Source organism: Halichoerus grypus, chromosome 9, assembly GCF_964656455.1.
Source record: "Halichoerus grypus chromosome 9, mHalGry1.hap1.1, whole genome shotgun sequence".
In the NCBI taxonomy this organism is placed as follows: Eukaryota; Metazoa; Chordata; class Mammalia; order Carnivora; family Phocidae; genus Halichoerus; species Halichoerus grypus.
The window spans coordinates 99746672-99762208 of NC_135720.1; the positions used below are offsets into that span (position 1 = coordinate 99746672).

At 34.6% G+C, this 15537-nt stretch overlaps 1 protein-coding gene and 1 pseudogene across 1 annotated transcript; one reads left to right on the forward strand and one right to left on the reverse strand.

Annotated features, from left to right (window-relative positions):
* Positions 1–432: 432 nt before the first annotated feature.
* Positions 433–923, reverse strand: LOC118546780 (uncharacterized protein KIAA1143 pseudogene; annotated as a pseudogene).
* An 868-nt stretch (positions 924–1791) lies between these two features.
* On the forward strand, positions 1792–12314 carry DEFB114 (defensin beta 114). Its single transcript, XM_036093572.1, has 2 exons — positions 1792–1849; positions 12169–12314. Exons 1-2 carry the CDS (start codon positions 1792–1794, stop codon positions 12312–12314), a joined length of 204 nt encoding a protein of 67 aa, XP_035949465.1.
* The last annotated feature ends 3223 nt before the right edge of the window (positions 12315–15537 follow it).

Consider the following 15537-nt stretch of genomic DNA (forward strand, 5'->3'; position numbering starts at 1 on the left):
TTCTTAAATAGGCACATTATCATCTTCCTCCAAAGTGGGCTTCTGCTAATGAAGAAGATGCAATAGGCAATCTGTTCAATGACAAAATCCTCTGTAGCAATTATGTTAATTTTTTTAATTTTACTGATCTGGAAAAATGCTCAGAATATAATGTCATGTGAAAAGCAGGACAGAAGACATATGCAATATAATCTCAATTTTGTTTAAAAAATACATACCCCACACGTGGGAGTTCCAAAATGTTAATGGTAGTTAATATCTACAGAGTTAGCCTCATGTCAAAAGGGTATGATAGACAAAATTTTTATCATACTAAATTTTTTCTGAATCTTTTATAATGAACTTGTATTATCTTTAAATAGAAAAAAAAAGTGTCACTTTAAAAAACACCCCATATACTCTTAAGGACGACTAAGTCCAAAATATTTACACTTACTCAGTTTCATCTTCATTGTCAAAAGAAAGGAGGCAACTGTTTTTGATTTGCTTTTGTGAGTTCTTTTTAACTGAGTCCTGCTTATTTATTTCATCTTCATTTGCCTTCCTCTTTCTTAAGCTTGCTGTTAAACCTGAATATTTTTCATCCAAGGAACGTTAGACTGGTTTTCGATACATGATTCTTCCATCAAGTATAGCCGGTTCTTCATCTGCTTTGGCAGCCTTTATTTCTGCTTTAATTTTCATGACTTCTTCAACTGACAGGTCTCCCTTTTTTAAAACCACCACTTGGGGCTGTTCATCTTCTTTGTCACTGTGGTCACCATCTTCATCTGGGAGCTGAGGCTGGATTCTCTTGGTTTCCACCGTAGGCCCTTCCCTGTAGCCAACCTGTTCCTTGAAGCGAGCCAGGAATGCCGGTTCAGCTGGCCACACGTACGAAAGCTGGTTCCGCTTGCTCATAGCTGCTCCCGGTAAAAACAGGTTCCCGGGGCCGCCTGGAGATGGTACATTGGCGACAGCCTGAATCCACATTTTTCTTAGTGGAAACCAAAAGATACATTCTGTGGTTGCCACACAAGGACAAAATATTAAGCTAGATCTTAATTCTTATGCAATAATAAAGAGAAGACCTAAACATAGATTGAAAGAGGAAATTACTTCTATTCATTACAAGGTCTTTTTTCAATATTTATTGTGTGCCTATATTATTCTGATAAAAAAATTAAAATAAATGGAGACTAATTGGCCTTTTCTAGGAAAAAGCAGACCTCCGTAAATATTCAAGTTGCATCTGAAAATAATTTAGTAAAAATTAATGACAAAAGTAAGGCTTACTATCTGTCCTTTGGTAAATGAGTAATTTGGGGAAATCAATGGGATAACTGGATATAAGTAAGAATTCGGGATATATGGACATATTGATGAATTTGCATACCAAATTCGTGACTAGAATATATTTTGAAAAGTAACCAGGAGTTTAACTGACAGAGTAATGTTCAATTGTTTCACATCTAAAATGGTAAATATTTCTCTTAAACCCACTCCATGCATGCCCATTGCATCAATGTTTAATTGATCACCATCGATATAATGGTGTCATGTGTGCAGCTATCTTCCACATAAAGTTTCCTCTCTAAAGATCAATAATTTCAAGTATTTTCAATTTGGGTAATTCTGCCCACAGCCCTAGTCAATGGTGCAGAGACAAGTACACCAGATTAAAACAATTTCCGGATAAAGAGTTTTTCTTCCATTAGAAAACTATAAATAGTAAATGTCTCCTGGCTTTTTGGAAAGTGTGCTACTCTCTAGATTTTGTTACCAAATCTTCCAGCAGCTTCTTTCTGCAGAATGAAGATATTTTATCATCTCCTCCATTTTCTGTGTTATGTGACCTTCATCCTACCAGGTAAAATAAATGCTTGTTTATAGAGCTTCTAGCTAAAAATAGAAACACCAGATTATAAAATAACACAATCAAATCAATTAAAGAAGTCTCTTGATTGTGTTGAATCTGTTTCCTCATTAGAATAGTGTTATACTAATGTACTCAACTCGTTTTCTTTTTCTTTTTTTTTTTTTAGGATTTTGTTTATTTATTTGACAGAGAGAGAGATAGCGAGAGCAGGAACACAAGCAGGGGGAGTGGGAGAGGGAGAAGCAGGCTTCCCACCAAGCAGGGAGCCCAATGCGGGCTTGATCCCAGGACTCCAGGATCATGACCTGAGCAGAAGGCAGATGCTTAATGACTGAGCCACCCAGGCGCCCTCTCAACTCATTTTATTTTAAAGATTTTAATTTATTTAAGAGAGAGAAAGAGAGAGAGAGAGCAGGAGCAGGGGGAGAGGCAGAGGGACAAGCAGACTCCTTGCTGAGCGCAAAGCCAGAGCCCACACAGGGGTTGATCCCAGGACCCTGAGCCAAAATTAAGAGGTGGATGCTTAACCAACTGAGCCACCCAGGCCCCTTCAACTCATTTTGAAAATTAATATGGTCAAGGTAGATCCTCTGGTTATTTTAGGTCTTGATTGTTTCAGATATTTTAAATTATTTTTAAAAATATAAATTAAAAAATTTATTTCTAAAATTCAGAAATGAAGATTTCATAATAAATTGGGTCTAGTAGGGGCGCCTGGGTGGCTTAGTCAGTTAAGTATCCAACTCTTGATTTTGCCTCAGGACATGATCTCAGTGTCCTGGGATCTAGCCCCCATGTTGAGCTCTGAGCTCAGTAAGGAGTCTGCTTCTCCCTCTCCCTCTGCCTCTCCCCCTGCTGCTTGCGTGCTCTCCTCTCTCTCTCTCTCAAATAATTTTTAAAAATAAATAAACAAACAAACAAATAAGGCCCGGGGAAGATGAATGATTGAGAATAACAGTAAATATCTCCTGAGATATCAATAATAGAATCTATAAAATGATCCAGGATATAGTATCAAAATATGCTGGGCAATGAGATACAGTAGGAATAAAATGGCAAATAAGGAAATATTATCACAAAAAATCCTTGTTGAATTAGTTAATACATTAGTAAAGAAATTCAGCAATGGCTTTATGAATCAATTAAAAATAAATATTTAAGATACGTACTGCAATGAAGTGCACGTTGGAGATTTTATGATATTCTTGAGAGGTCTGTCCTCTGAGGGGATCCAGGCTCTCTAACAATGAAGATATAAATTGATACCCAAAAGTGTTCTAATTTGGACCTAGAAAGTTGGGAATTCAAGAGGTGCAACATGTAACAGAAAGAGAACTGAATTCAAACTTGGAAGATCTAGATTTTATTACTAGCTTCCTACTTAATAACTTCTGAACCTTGCCACTAAGAGAACTTAAGTGATTTGCCAAAGTCTTTAACAATAAAAAAAAAAAAGAAAATACAAGCAGAATCAATAACAACCACAATCTTAAATAAAAAGTCTGATATAAAATATTGTGCTTGCTAATTGTATGCACCTCAAAAGACTGCAGTTAGGATTTAGCATAATAATGTACCAGTAAGTAGCCCTACAAACTGAAAATTAGTCTACCAATTTAGATACTATTATAATTATTATAGTTGCTGATGTTATAGTTATTATGATTATCATTTTTTAAAGGTTTATTTATTTTAGAGAGAAAGAGAGACAGAGAGGGAGAGCGTGCATGTGGGGCGGGGGGGTTGCCAGTGGGAGAGGGAGAGAAAGTCTTAAGCAGACTTCGTGATGATGACCCTGAGATCACGACCTGGGCTGAAACCAATAGTCGGAGGCTTAACTGACTGCTCCACCCAGGCGCCCCTGATATTATAGTTATTAATAATGAAGGGGAACTGAGGAAGTGGGGACCTCAAAGATGAGTAGGGAGGATGTTGAGGCCCATGGTGCTAGTGTGTCAATCAATAACCATGTAATACTGAGTGGCTAGTGATCTACTGAGCACAATGCTGGACACTAAGGAAACAAAAATAAAAGAAACACACAGTAATTCTCCAGGCATATTAAAAGCTAGTTGAATAAACTCAGATAAATCAATGAATTCCTTGAATTAGAAGGTTTATAAAAGTATGCTCTAAATAGTAAGAATGGTGGAATTATGGCATGGCAATTGTGGAGGTTTGGGAAAATGTCCTGAATTCTCTGATGAAGAGCTTTGAAACTGGGGATAAGACACTTGTATTTAGACCTTGGAAGGTGAGAGAAAGAAAGGGAAGACAAGAAGTAAATATGCGTGTCTAGCATGTGCCAAACCCCATTTTGTAACTTCTCATGTAGGTATCTAATCTGACCATCCAGACAACACTCTGAGATACCTGTTATTGCCTCTTTTTATACAAGAGGAAAATGACATCAAAGGAGAGAGTTTTTCAAGGTCACACCTATTATACTGTGTGATAAGTGGAATATAAATATTGGAATACAAAATCCTAGCATATTTGTTCTTTATATTTCATTATGCTTTCTATAGAAGACACTGAGGTTAAAGTACAAGATGAATAGATTATTTGGCCAAAAGCAGTGAAGTCACATGGGAATATAGGTGTGCTTCAGATGTGTGGGGACTAAACCATTTGCTGAGCATTGCAGAAAACTTTAAATAATGTAATGAAGACACTTAGTGTATGAATATGACCACAAACTTTCCTTTACCTTTTGATCATTCAAACAGATACTAAGTTATAATGTGTACTGAAATGGACAGAATGCTCTACATTTGGCCTTTGCTGGACCAAAAAAATAGGAAGGGTAATACAAGGTATCAGAGTGAGTGGCTTTGAAGGAGTTTATAGAGTAGTACATATCAATTACACAATGGTGTGGTTTGTCTATTTATAGAACCTTAAAGTCATTAAAGAAACAATAAAAAGTATTCAGTCTAAGTGGATACTTTGTGAAGATGTAAGATGAGTGATCCAAGCAGAGTGATACCATGCTGGAGGGAGAGTTATAGAAAATTGATAGAGAATAATACTGACGATGGTTAAAACATGACAGAATGAGCAGTATTTTAGTCAGTATTTTAGTACAAGCATAACATAATCCATAGAGATAGTGAAAACAGCATACTAGTGGTTTATAGAGTGAGCTTGTCATCAAATAGATCAGAGTTTATATTAAGGACCTGAGCCTCCTTTGTAGTTGTGGAGAAGCTTTAATTCCTTTAACTGTACAATGGAAAGGTAATACCATTAATTTTATAAGGTTTTGCAAAGATTCAGAGATAATGTAAGCAAAACATTTATCACATTCAATATCATATTGCAGTATTTCAAGAAATGGAAAAATAGAAGTAGAAGTAGAAAACAGAAAAAGAGGAGAGGAAGTAGTTGAGAAAGAATACAAGGTACTGTCTCAGTATAGCCACTTGTTAAGATGTCTCAGAATGGACCTTAAATGACAGAAACATGGTGGCCTTAGAAACTTTAAGATGTATTGCTTGGTGCATGGGAGGCTGAGTCTAAAATAGTGGAGGAGAGACATTCACCTGTGTTGAATTGTTGGTGGAAAGACAGTAATGGTCCCGGTGCTCTAGATTTTATTAAATTTAAAATCAAGTTGATTTGGTTACAAATGAGAATTACCAATAAAATGTTGGGAGAAAAGTGGAGCTCATAAAAATAAATAACCTCTTTCAATAGGCCAGGATTTCACTGACTAGCTAAGTAACTTCTCAACCTATCCAGAAAGATGCTATATGACAAATGAATACCATGTTAGTGCTTCTCTTGCGGCAATGATTTGTTTTTATTATTTTGTACTTGTTAAGGTAATTTGCAAATTAGTCTTAATATTTTTCTATATTTTCATCCACCTGACTTAAAGAATTATACCTTCTTCAATATCCTTGAATAAGCTAAGGAAAAATAAAACACAAATATTAATATTTTAGAGTATTTTATGACTTTTACATGATGGTACTATTAATTGATAGGAAGTGTCTTCAACAGTAGAGATCCAGGTACCAACTGTAAGATAAGAGACAAGTGCAACCGTTACCAGACTGACAATATTTGAGAAATAGAAAAGAAAAAAGAAAAAAAGGATTTAATTCTAAGCTCTGAATAAGAGGTCGGTAAGAGATGGGGAACAGAAGGTGACCTTAAATTCTCAGTTATCCAACTTTGAGTTAAGACATCAAAGTCAAGGGAACTGACAAATAATTCCACATAGAGGAGCTAAAATTATTTTATTTAAATTTGTCTAAAGTAAAATTTTTCTTACGTTCAGGTTGCAGAAAGGAAACCCACTTATTAAGCATATATACAGTATATTAAGTATGTATTACTATTGATTCTTTGTATGGGTAAACATATTCATCTTAATAAAATTCTATTTTGTCATTCAGTGCTCAACTTCTGATTTTCACATCTTCAGGTTCCTCCATAGTCATAAAATACTTAAAGGTCCTAGAGACAACGAGCTACCATAAGCAATATCAAATTTGAGACAATATCCAGATCTGTTGACTGTTTGTCATATGTCACTTTCCAACTTTTTCAATGTAGAGGCCATGGATTACATATTTAAAATGCAAATTCTGGTTTGGAACAATTTAAGATTGAACCCTGGGTTAAGCATGTATTAGTTTTGCAACCTTGGGCAAATTATTTGGTCACTCAAAGCCTCAGGTTTTTTATCTGAACAGCACCAACCTCAAAGTTTTATGGCAGTTAAATGAGATAATGTATGCAAAATATTCAAAACAACACCTGACACACAGTAGGTTTTCAATGAAGGAAATTTATTTGTGTTATTATTAGTTTTTGAACTTAAACATATCATATGCTCTTTCAACTCTAGGATGAGAATCATACTACTTGTCTGACTGGTTCTTGTTCTTTTTATACTCCTCCTGTGCATTTGAATAACACTTGCTCATTTTTTAAGGTTAAATTTTCATATCACTCTTCCATGATACAACACCATGACATTAAGCAAACACTTATCTGTTCACACATTAGACCTAATATATTTCTCTATCATGGTACTTAATTAGCCTATCTCTCTCTCTCTCACTCTCGCTTTGGCTCAGTGTTTTGCTTTACCTCCAGAAAAAGCCCACCACCTGGTCTAAAAGTTGTAGTCAATAAGGATTTAATTTCAACTATAGTCTTTTGTTCACCATTAATTAATAACAGTTCTTAATCTGTGAGAAACTATTATGTTCCAGACACTATTGTACACCTGTTTATGTGTTAATTCATCATGTTTCATAGAGACTCTGTGAATGAGATACCATTTTCTCCATTTTACACATGAAGCAACTGAGGCTCATAGGGCTTACCCAAAGTTACTTAGCTAGCAAATAACAGCATTAAACTTCAAGCTTAGAGTCCACGGCTGTAAACTCTGCAGTTAGAAAAACTATCAATTTGTACCATACAAAGATTTTGAAAAATTAGTGATTTGTTGTCGACCTCTGAAAGTCGGGGACCTCGGGCTGTTTGCTCGGGGTCCCTGTGCCTGGCTACACTGTTGTCTCTTTTTGGGGCAGTGAAGGAACTGAGAAAAAGAGACGACAGTAAAGCGAGGCACAGGGGACCCCGAGCGAACAGCCTGAGGTCCACGACTCTCTGAGGTCGACAATTTGTTTGCTTTACTTGATGTTAAAACTTTACAATAAAAATTATAGTAGTCTGTTTCACATAGCAGCAACCTGATATTAAAACATAATATAAAATTATAACAGTTTTTTTCATATAGCCTCTCCCATGCACTGAGAGGAATATATGGACAAAAAAAAACAAAACAAAAAACACGAAACAATTGCTTAAAGGCATTGCAGAGTAAATGGGTCAATTAAAAGTTACAGTGAAAAGATCAAGTTGAGATCAACTTCTGAGGCTAGAAGCATTCTTCTCCCTAGAAGCATCTGACTATTCTTAAAGACACAGGAAAGAAGATGAAAAGCAGAAATCTGATAGTCTTATGCTACCACTGGGGCAAAAATTGTAAATCAGAGCCTGCAAAGGAAGGAGAACTATGGGAATACTGGTGTGCTTTGGCTGAGGATCCCAAAAAACTACAAACTAGGTCTAAGTTAAAAGGACATTAGTCCAGCCATCCAGCCGTCCCAGGAACTAATACCCACTTTTACATTATCTCAAGTTCTATAAATGGTTTAAGATTATCCAGGAAGCTTGGTTGGTAGTCTTAGCCGTCAACAAGGAACAATAATAAATCATTCTGGAGAAAGATAACATCATTCCAGACCTCAAGCTATTTCCTCAATCTTTCATTAAAAATGTATGTGACAAAAATAATCAGGAACAAATGAAAACAGAACTATCCTATCAAAAATCAAAACCAGCATACAAGGGAAGAGATTAACAAGGAATCCAGATAATGAAGTTACCAGACCTAGACTTTAAAATAACTGTGCTTAACTTGTTTAAATAAAGAAAAACAAAAGTAAAAACTTGGCATAGATGTGAAGACTACAACAAAGAGCAAAAATAAAATTCCAGAACTGAAAAATTCATAAAGCAAAATTAAATACATATTGAATGTGTTAAATAGTTGCTTTTACATAATCAGTGAGATATTTAATGATGATGAAAGATGAACCAGAAGAAAATATCTGGAATGAAACAAGAGAAAATTAGAGGTTGAAAAATAAGAAAAAAGGTGAAGGAGGGTGGGAAGGATGAAGGAAAGAAGGAAGGTAGGAAAGAGGAAAAGAAGGAAGGGGGAAGAAAGGAAGAAATGAAGGAAGGAAGGAAGACAAAGCATAGCAAACTGCTAAAAAACAAAACAAAACAAAACAATAAAGCAAAGCAAAAGTTGAAGAAAACAACATATCATTTTCAAAGGGTCAGATATTAAACTGAAAGTTGACTTCTCAAAAAACAACAAAGAAGTCAGAAGACAAGGTAGTGATATCTTCAGAGTCCTGAAAGAAAACAACTATAATCTAGAATTCTGTATCAAATGAAAATACCCTCTAGGAGTGAAGATAACATAAGGATATTCTCAGATAAAAACAGAGAGTTCAACATCAGAGCTCCTGTATTAAGGGAAATTCTTAAAAGATTGTTTGGCCAGAAGGAGAATGATTTTCTATGTGGAAGCTCAGAAACACAGGAAAAAACAGAAAAACAAACAAAAAAAACAAACAAGCAATGATTTTTAATAAGACTTTGGTAAGTTGAAACTTCTAGCATAAACACAAAAAAAGAGTAAAAGATAATATAACTACACAATGGTAAATTATATGATGGGATTATAAAAAATAACCAATATATAGAAAAGAAGATAAGAAAAAAATAACAGGATATATTTCATCCAATATATATTACTATTATAAATATTAGTGTAAAGTTAAGAAAATAAGAGTGGATCTTTTGAATGTAGTGAATATAGTTTTGAATGTACTGAATAGTTTATATGAGAAATATCCAATATATGAGAAAAGAGAAATTATAAAATCTAAAGGATAAGAAAGGATATAAAACCCCAACAAAAGCATGGTGAAGTAGTTATATTAGTATTATATAAAGTAGACAGTAAGAAAAAAATGCATTACTAGAGACAAAGAATGATTATTCAGAGTAATAAAAGATTCAATTCAACAGGATAATATTGCAACCATAAATTTAATGCAACAAATAACTTAGTCTTGAAATATGTAAAAAAAAAAGAAAGACAAAAAGAGTAGAGAACACCATAATAATGGGTGATGATAACACACCTTCCTCAGTTACACAGAAAACAGAGAAAAACAAACAACATAAATGTAAGAATAAGAAGATATAAATATGAAGATTAACGAAACTCAACCTAATTCAAAGAAGAAATATCAGTGAGTATGAGAAAATATCATCATCTGAATGGTAATAAAAATGAGAGCACAAAGCTCATAGAACACAGCTACAGTAGAGTTTACAGGGAAATTCATACCATTGTATTCATATATCTGAACAGAATAGTGTGGTACTGGTCAAAGAGTAAACAAATAGATCAATAAAACAGGACAGAGATCTCAGAAATAGATCCCTATAAATATAGTCAACTGATACTTGACAAAAGAGCAAAGGCAATATAATGAAGAAATGACAGTCTCTTCAACAGCTGATGTTGGAACAAGTGGATGTCCACATGTGAAAAAAGTGAATCTAGACTAGTGAATAAGCTTGAAATGGCTCATAGATCCAGATGTAAAATGCAAAATTATAAAACTCCTAGAACATAACATAGAAGAAACCTAGATGTCCTTGGGGATGGCAATGACTTTCTGGATACAGCACCAAAGGCACGATCCACGAAAGAAAGAGCTGATAAGCTGGACTTCATTAAAACTAAAGACTTCTGCCCTGAGAAATAGAACAACAAGATAACGAGATGACAAGCCACAAACTGGGAGAAATATTCACAATAGACACATGCGATAAAGGACCATTATCCAAAACATACAAAGAACATTTAAAACTCAACAATAAGGAAACAAAACAAAATAAAAACAAAAGGACCAAAAAACTTAACAGACATCTCATCAAAGAAGTTATACAAATGGCAAGTAAGCATATGAAAGGATGTTCCACGTCATATGTCATCAGGGAAATGTAAATTGAAACGAAATAACATTTTATACCTATTAAAACAGCTAAAATTTGGAATACTGGTAAAACCAAATTGTGGTGAGCATATGGAGCAACAGGAACTCTCATATACTGCTGATGGGATTGCAAAATGATATAGCTACTTTGGAGCACAGTTTGGCAGTTTCTTATAAAACTAAAGATACTGGGGGTGTCTGGATGGCTCAGTCGGTTAAGGGTCTGCCTTTGGCTCAGGTCATGATCCCAGGGTCCTCAGCAGGGAGCCTGCTTCTCCCTCTCTCTGTCCCTCTCCCTACTCATTTTTTCTCTCTCTCTCTAAAATAAATAAATAAAATATTAAAATAAACTAACCATACTGGTACCATATCACAGCATTATGCTCCTTGGTATTTACCCAAAGCAGTTGAAAACTTCTGCCCACACAAAAACCTGCACATGAATGTTTATAAACAGCTTTATTCCTAATTTCCAAAACTTGGAATCATCCAAGATATTTTTCAGTAGGTAAATGGATAGATCAACTGTGATATATCCAGACAACGGAATGTTAATTAATGCTAAAAAAAAATGAGCTATCAAATCATGAAAAGACATGTAAGAACTTTAAATTCATATTACTAAGTGAAAGAAGCTAATCTAAAAATGCTGTGTACGATATGATTTCTACTATATAACATTCTTGGGAAAGCAAAACTATGAAGGCAGTAAAAAAAACAATAGTTGGAAGAGGAGGGAGGGGAGAGATGAATAAGCAGAGCCCAGAAGATTTTTAGGGCACTGAAAATACTTTGTATAATATTATAATAATGGATATATTTAATTATACATTTGCCCAAACCCAAAGAATGCACAACACGAAGAATGAACCATAGTGAAAACTATGGACTTTGGGTGGTTATGATGTGTCAATGTAGCTTCATCCTTGGTAAAAAATGTACCCTTCTGGTGGATGATGTTGATAATGGGGAAGGTTATGCATATTTAGGGGCAGGGAGTACATAGGAATGTGCCTTTCTTTCAATATGTGCCTTTCTTTCAATTTTTTTGTAAACCTAAAACTGCTCTAAAAATAAAGCCTTTAAAAAATTTTTAAAGAGAACTCATGAATTCTTTTAAAAAATTATATAATAACATAATAAGGAAAGTATATGAACTATTAAAGAAAAAAGAAAAATTGTTCAGAACAAATACTAACAGCATAAAAATTAAAACTGCAGTGGACACCATTTTATTTGGGGGCAAAAGTTACATATATTGCTGGTGCAATATATAAATTAATAACCCTGGGATCTAACTCTTCCACAATTATCTTAAATATGGCTCATGTAAATATTAAAATATGTACTACAAATTTGCTTATTATAATCTTAAAATATTAAAATTTTAAATGCGACCTAATGGAAAAAATGGACAAACTGTCATATATTTCAAGGGAATATTATGTAGCTCTAAAAAATTTTTGAATCTTATTGAGGAGAATAATGTATGGCATAAAAATGTAATATATATTAATTTAAAACATGTTCAAACTTTGTATATATATATATGGAAGTATGTAATATTTTAGTGTCTTCTTATTTTTTGGCATTTTATAAGTTCATTACCATGTATACATAGTACTTTTTGTCATCAGAAATAATATGTTCTTAAGTAAGAGATTAGTAATGTCGGTTACTCTTCTTTTACTATAGCCACATGTACCTTGGTGGATCCTGATCGGTGCACAAAACAGTTCGGTTACTGTAGAAGACGCTGCTTTAAATATGAAAAGCAAATTGATATATGTCTCTCACCAAGTAAAATTTGCTGCATTGAGAGGTTATTTGAAGAAGATTAATTTTGAAAAGGAAGATGTACCTGTGATCAAAGAAGTTTGTACACCAGTGCAGAGAGGTATAGGAATAAATTAGACTTTCTGTAATAAATAAAGACATATGCCAATATTGATATCTTCCTCTGTAGATATTAATTATGCATTCAGTGGAATGAGCTAAGACCTTTCTTATATTCTCAAGTTAGAGGTTTTATGATAGAGGTATATCTTTCATTAATTTCCTATCATATGGATATCACCTTTGCTTCAGTTTAGAACCACTTTTGATCTGTCATGGTTTACCTAAACTTACACGATTGAACATTTGCCAACTTAACCATGACCTTATTGGAAATTTGATTGATGAAAATTAATACCCATAGACTTATCAGTTATCTAAATGTCATCATTATGTTATTGACATTGAGAAACAGGAAACCTCAGTACGAGATGAGGGCATAAGCTACATTACAGCGTGATGATATTCACTGGCCATTCCTTTCTTCTCTCCGAGTTCTGTTCGTGCAAGAAGGCATATTAATTGAATATTATTTAATACGAATACTATTAAACTGGGTTTAAATACAATCTGAACTTTGGCCAGAGTCTAGACTCAAAACATTATCTTGGCAGTTTTGTACTTAGTTCTGAAGGGATGGAAAAATGCGTAAGTTCTGTTGTTTCATTCTCAATGTAAATACTAGACAGCACAAATAGTCTCTGTAATGATAAAAGTTAAGGGAAAAACATAGAGACTAGAATTTTTTTCCAGCTAAAAACAAAAGACCAATCAACCATTTATCAATATTTTACCAAGTTCCCAAACATTTTTGCTACTGTTTTTTTTTTTTTTAAACTAACTTAACAACTGGCCCAAGATTACTGCTTTTTTTTTTTAATTTTTAAATTTTTGTTTTTTTCCACTAGAGATCTAGTGAACCTCATGATAATATCTAGTTTAAATAGCTTGTTCCAGGACAGGCATCATATTGCCTCTGGGGATTTAAGTGCTGTGTACCTAAAAAACAAGAACAAACAAAAAAATATGTTTAATTCAAGTACAATGTCTAAGTTAGAGGCAAGAAGGGTAACCAAAGTCTGTACTTCTGCAGGATCAACAATCAGATATGAGGATCAAAGTCAAGAATCTGAAAAGAGAAGAAAAAAAATGTGGGGCGCCTGCGTGGCTCAGTCTTTGAGCGTCTGCCTTCGGCTCAGGTCATGATCCCAGGGTCCTGGGATCGAGCCCCGCATCGGGCTCCCTGGTCAGTGGGAAGCCTGCTTCTCCCTCTCCCACTCCCCCTGCCTGTGTTCCCTCTCTCTCGCTGTGTCTCTGTCAAATAAATAAAGAAAATCTTTAAAAAAATGCATAAAGAGCTCCAGGGATGGAGAACAAGTTGTAAATGTTGAATGCAATAAGAAATGAGACAAAATAATTCATGATTTGCATTAAATCTTTGCGGAAAGGGATTTTGGAGGATGGTGGCAGCAACATAGTTGTTTAGAATAGAATGACTATGGGGTAAACCCAAAACTCCTGGAAAAATTTACATCAAACGGACAAGATATCCCTGCATACCTTATCATATAAGTTAGTGGAGAAAAAAAAAATACCAATGGTTTCAAGTCCTCTATGGAATCTGTACTTGTGTGGGAGAAATCAGATGGAAGAAAAACAGTTTTTTGATGGGTTTGAGAAGACACCCAGAGTGCCAACAGCATTTGTTGGGAAAGACAGCAAACCAGTTTATTGACAACAGCTATAACTACTTCTTTCTTGGAGCCACCACTAGATTTCAAGTAAATTGTGAGGGTTTAAGAAATATTATATTCTTTTCCTTTGTGTCTCCTCAAACCTGTAATAGGCTGGTAACCATACTATGTATTCATTCATTAATAAATGTTGGAAAAAATAAAATATTTAACCTAGACATTCCAACTTATTTCTTGTCTGTCTTAAGCAGACAGCATTTTATTCTAAATTTTATAGTTTAAAATTTCATTTCTGGAAAACACTGAGATTTCTGGAAGAAGGCATTTCTGGTTGTTATCCTAGGGGATTTGCTATTGATTCATGTAATCTTGGACAAGTTACTAAACTAGCTCTCAGTTTGCTTATCTGTAAATGATAATGATAATATATTATAATTAAATAAATATAAAATTATAACTACGATCTGTATTATCTGGTCCTCCAAATGGGAATTTCAATTTTTATCCATATATCCTCCAACAATTTAAGGTGGTCCTTCTATGCAGTTTATAGCAACACATTAAAATCTTCTTTCTTCTCTTAATTTCTATCATTCTGATACCCCTGGGAGTCTTCCTCTACATGGTGGTAAAAGTGGGTATGATAAGAAATAATCCAATTCTTAATGCATTCGGAAGTCTACCTAGCCAAATGATCTGCTGGGAACAGAAAGTGAGGATGTGACTTGCATCCTTGCACACTAGGGATGACCCAAGACTTTGTGTTTGGGTAATTGTAAAAATACAATTGCCATTAAATGAGTTGGGAAAACTGTGGGAGGTGCAAGTTTGGTGAGAGTGTACATGTCAGAAGCTCAGTTTGGACATCTTAGGTTAGATATTTAATTGGAAAGACCGATTAGGCAGTTGAATGTTTGTTTAATGTTAAAGACAGAGGGTTCAGGCTAGAGATAAAAACTTGGAATCGTCAACTTCTAGATGCCATTTAAAGCCATAAGACTGAATGAGATCACCTTGGAAATAAGTAGAGGTAAAATTTCTGGGATTAATATTTATATCTGGGATGTCAAAATCCAAAGATTGATGAGATGAGAAACCAGTGTACAAGACTAATAAGAAGTGACAAGAAAGTTAGGAGACAACTAGCTAATATGATGTCCTAAAAAGCCTCTTAAAAGAATGAATCAATTATTTCTAAAAAGCCAATTAAAATAAAAACAAGAAATAGCCAATGATTTAGCACATGCTAAGTCTTTGAGGTCTTTGAGAACCATTCCTAGAGCAATTTCAGGAGAGCAGAAGAGGCAAAAACCTGGTTCAAGAGAGAATGAGAGGATAGAAATTTAAGAGAAAATATAGAAAATTATTTTAGGGGCACCTGGGTGGCTCAGTCAGTTAAGTGTCTGCCTTCAGCTCAGGTCATGATCCCAGGGTTCTAGGATGGAGCCCCGCATCGGGCTCCCTGCTCAGTGGGGAGCCTGCTTCTCTCTCTGCCTGCTGTTCCCCCTGCTTGTGCTCTCTCTCTCTCTGGTAA

Bases quoted from the DNA above. Each gene is read 5' to 3' on its own strand.
- DEFB114 (XM_036093572.1), top strand. From the start codon at position 1,792: ATGAAGATATTTTATCATCTCCTCCATTTTCTGTGTTATGTGACCTTC. The intron at 1,850-12,168 runs GTAAAATAAATG...CTTTTACTATAG, and splicing joins TGTGACCTTCATCCTACCAG to CCACATGTACCTTGGTGGAT.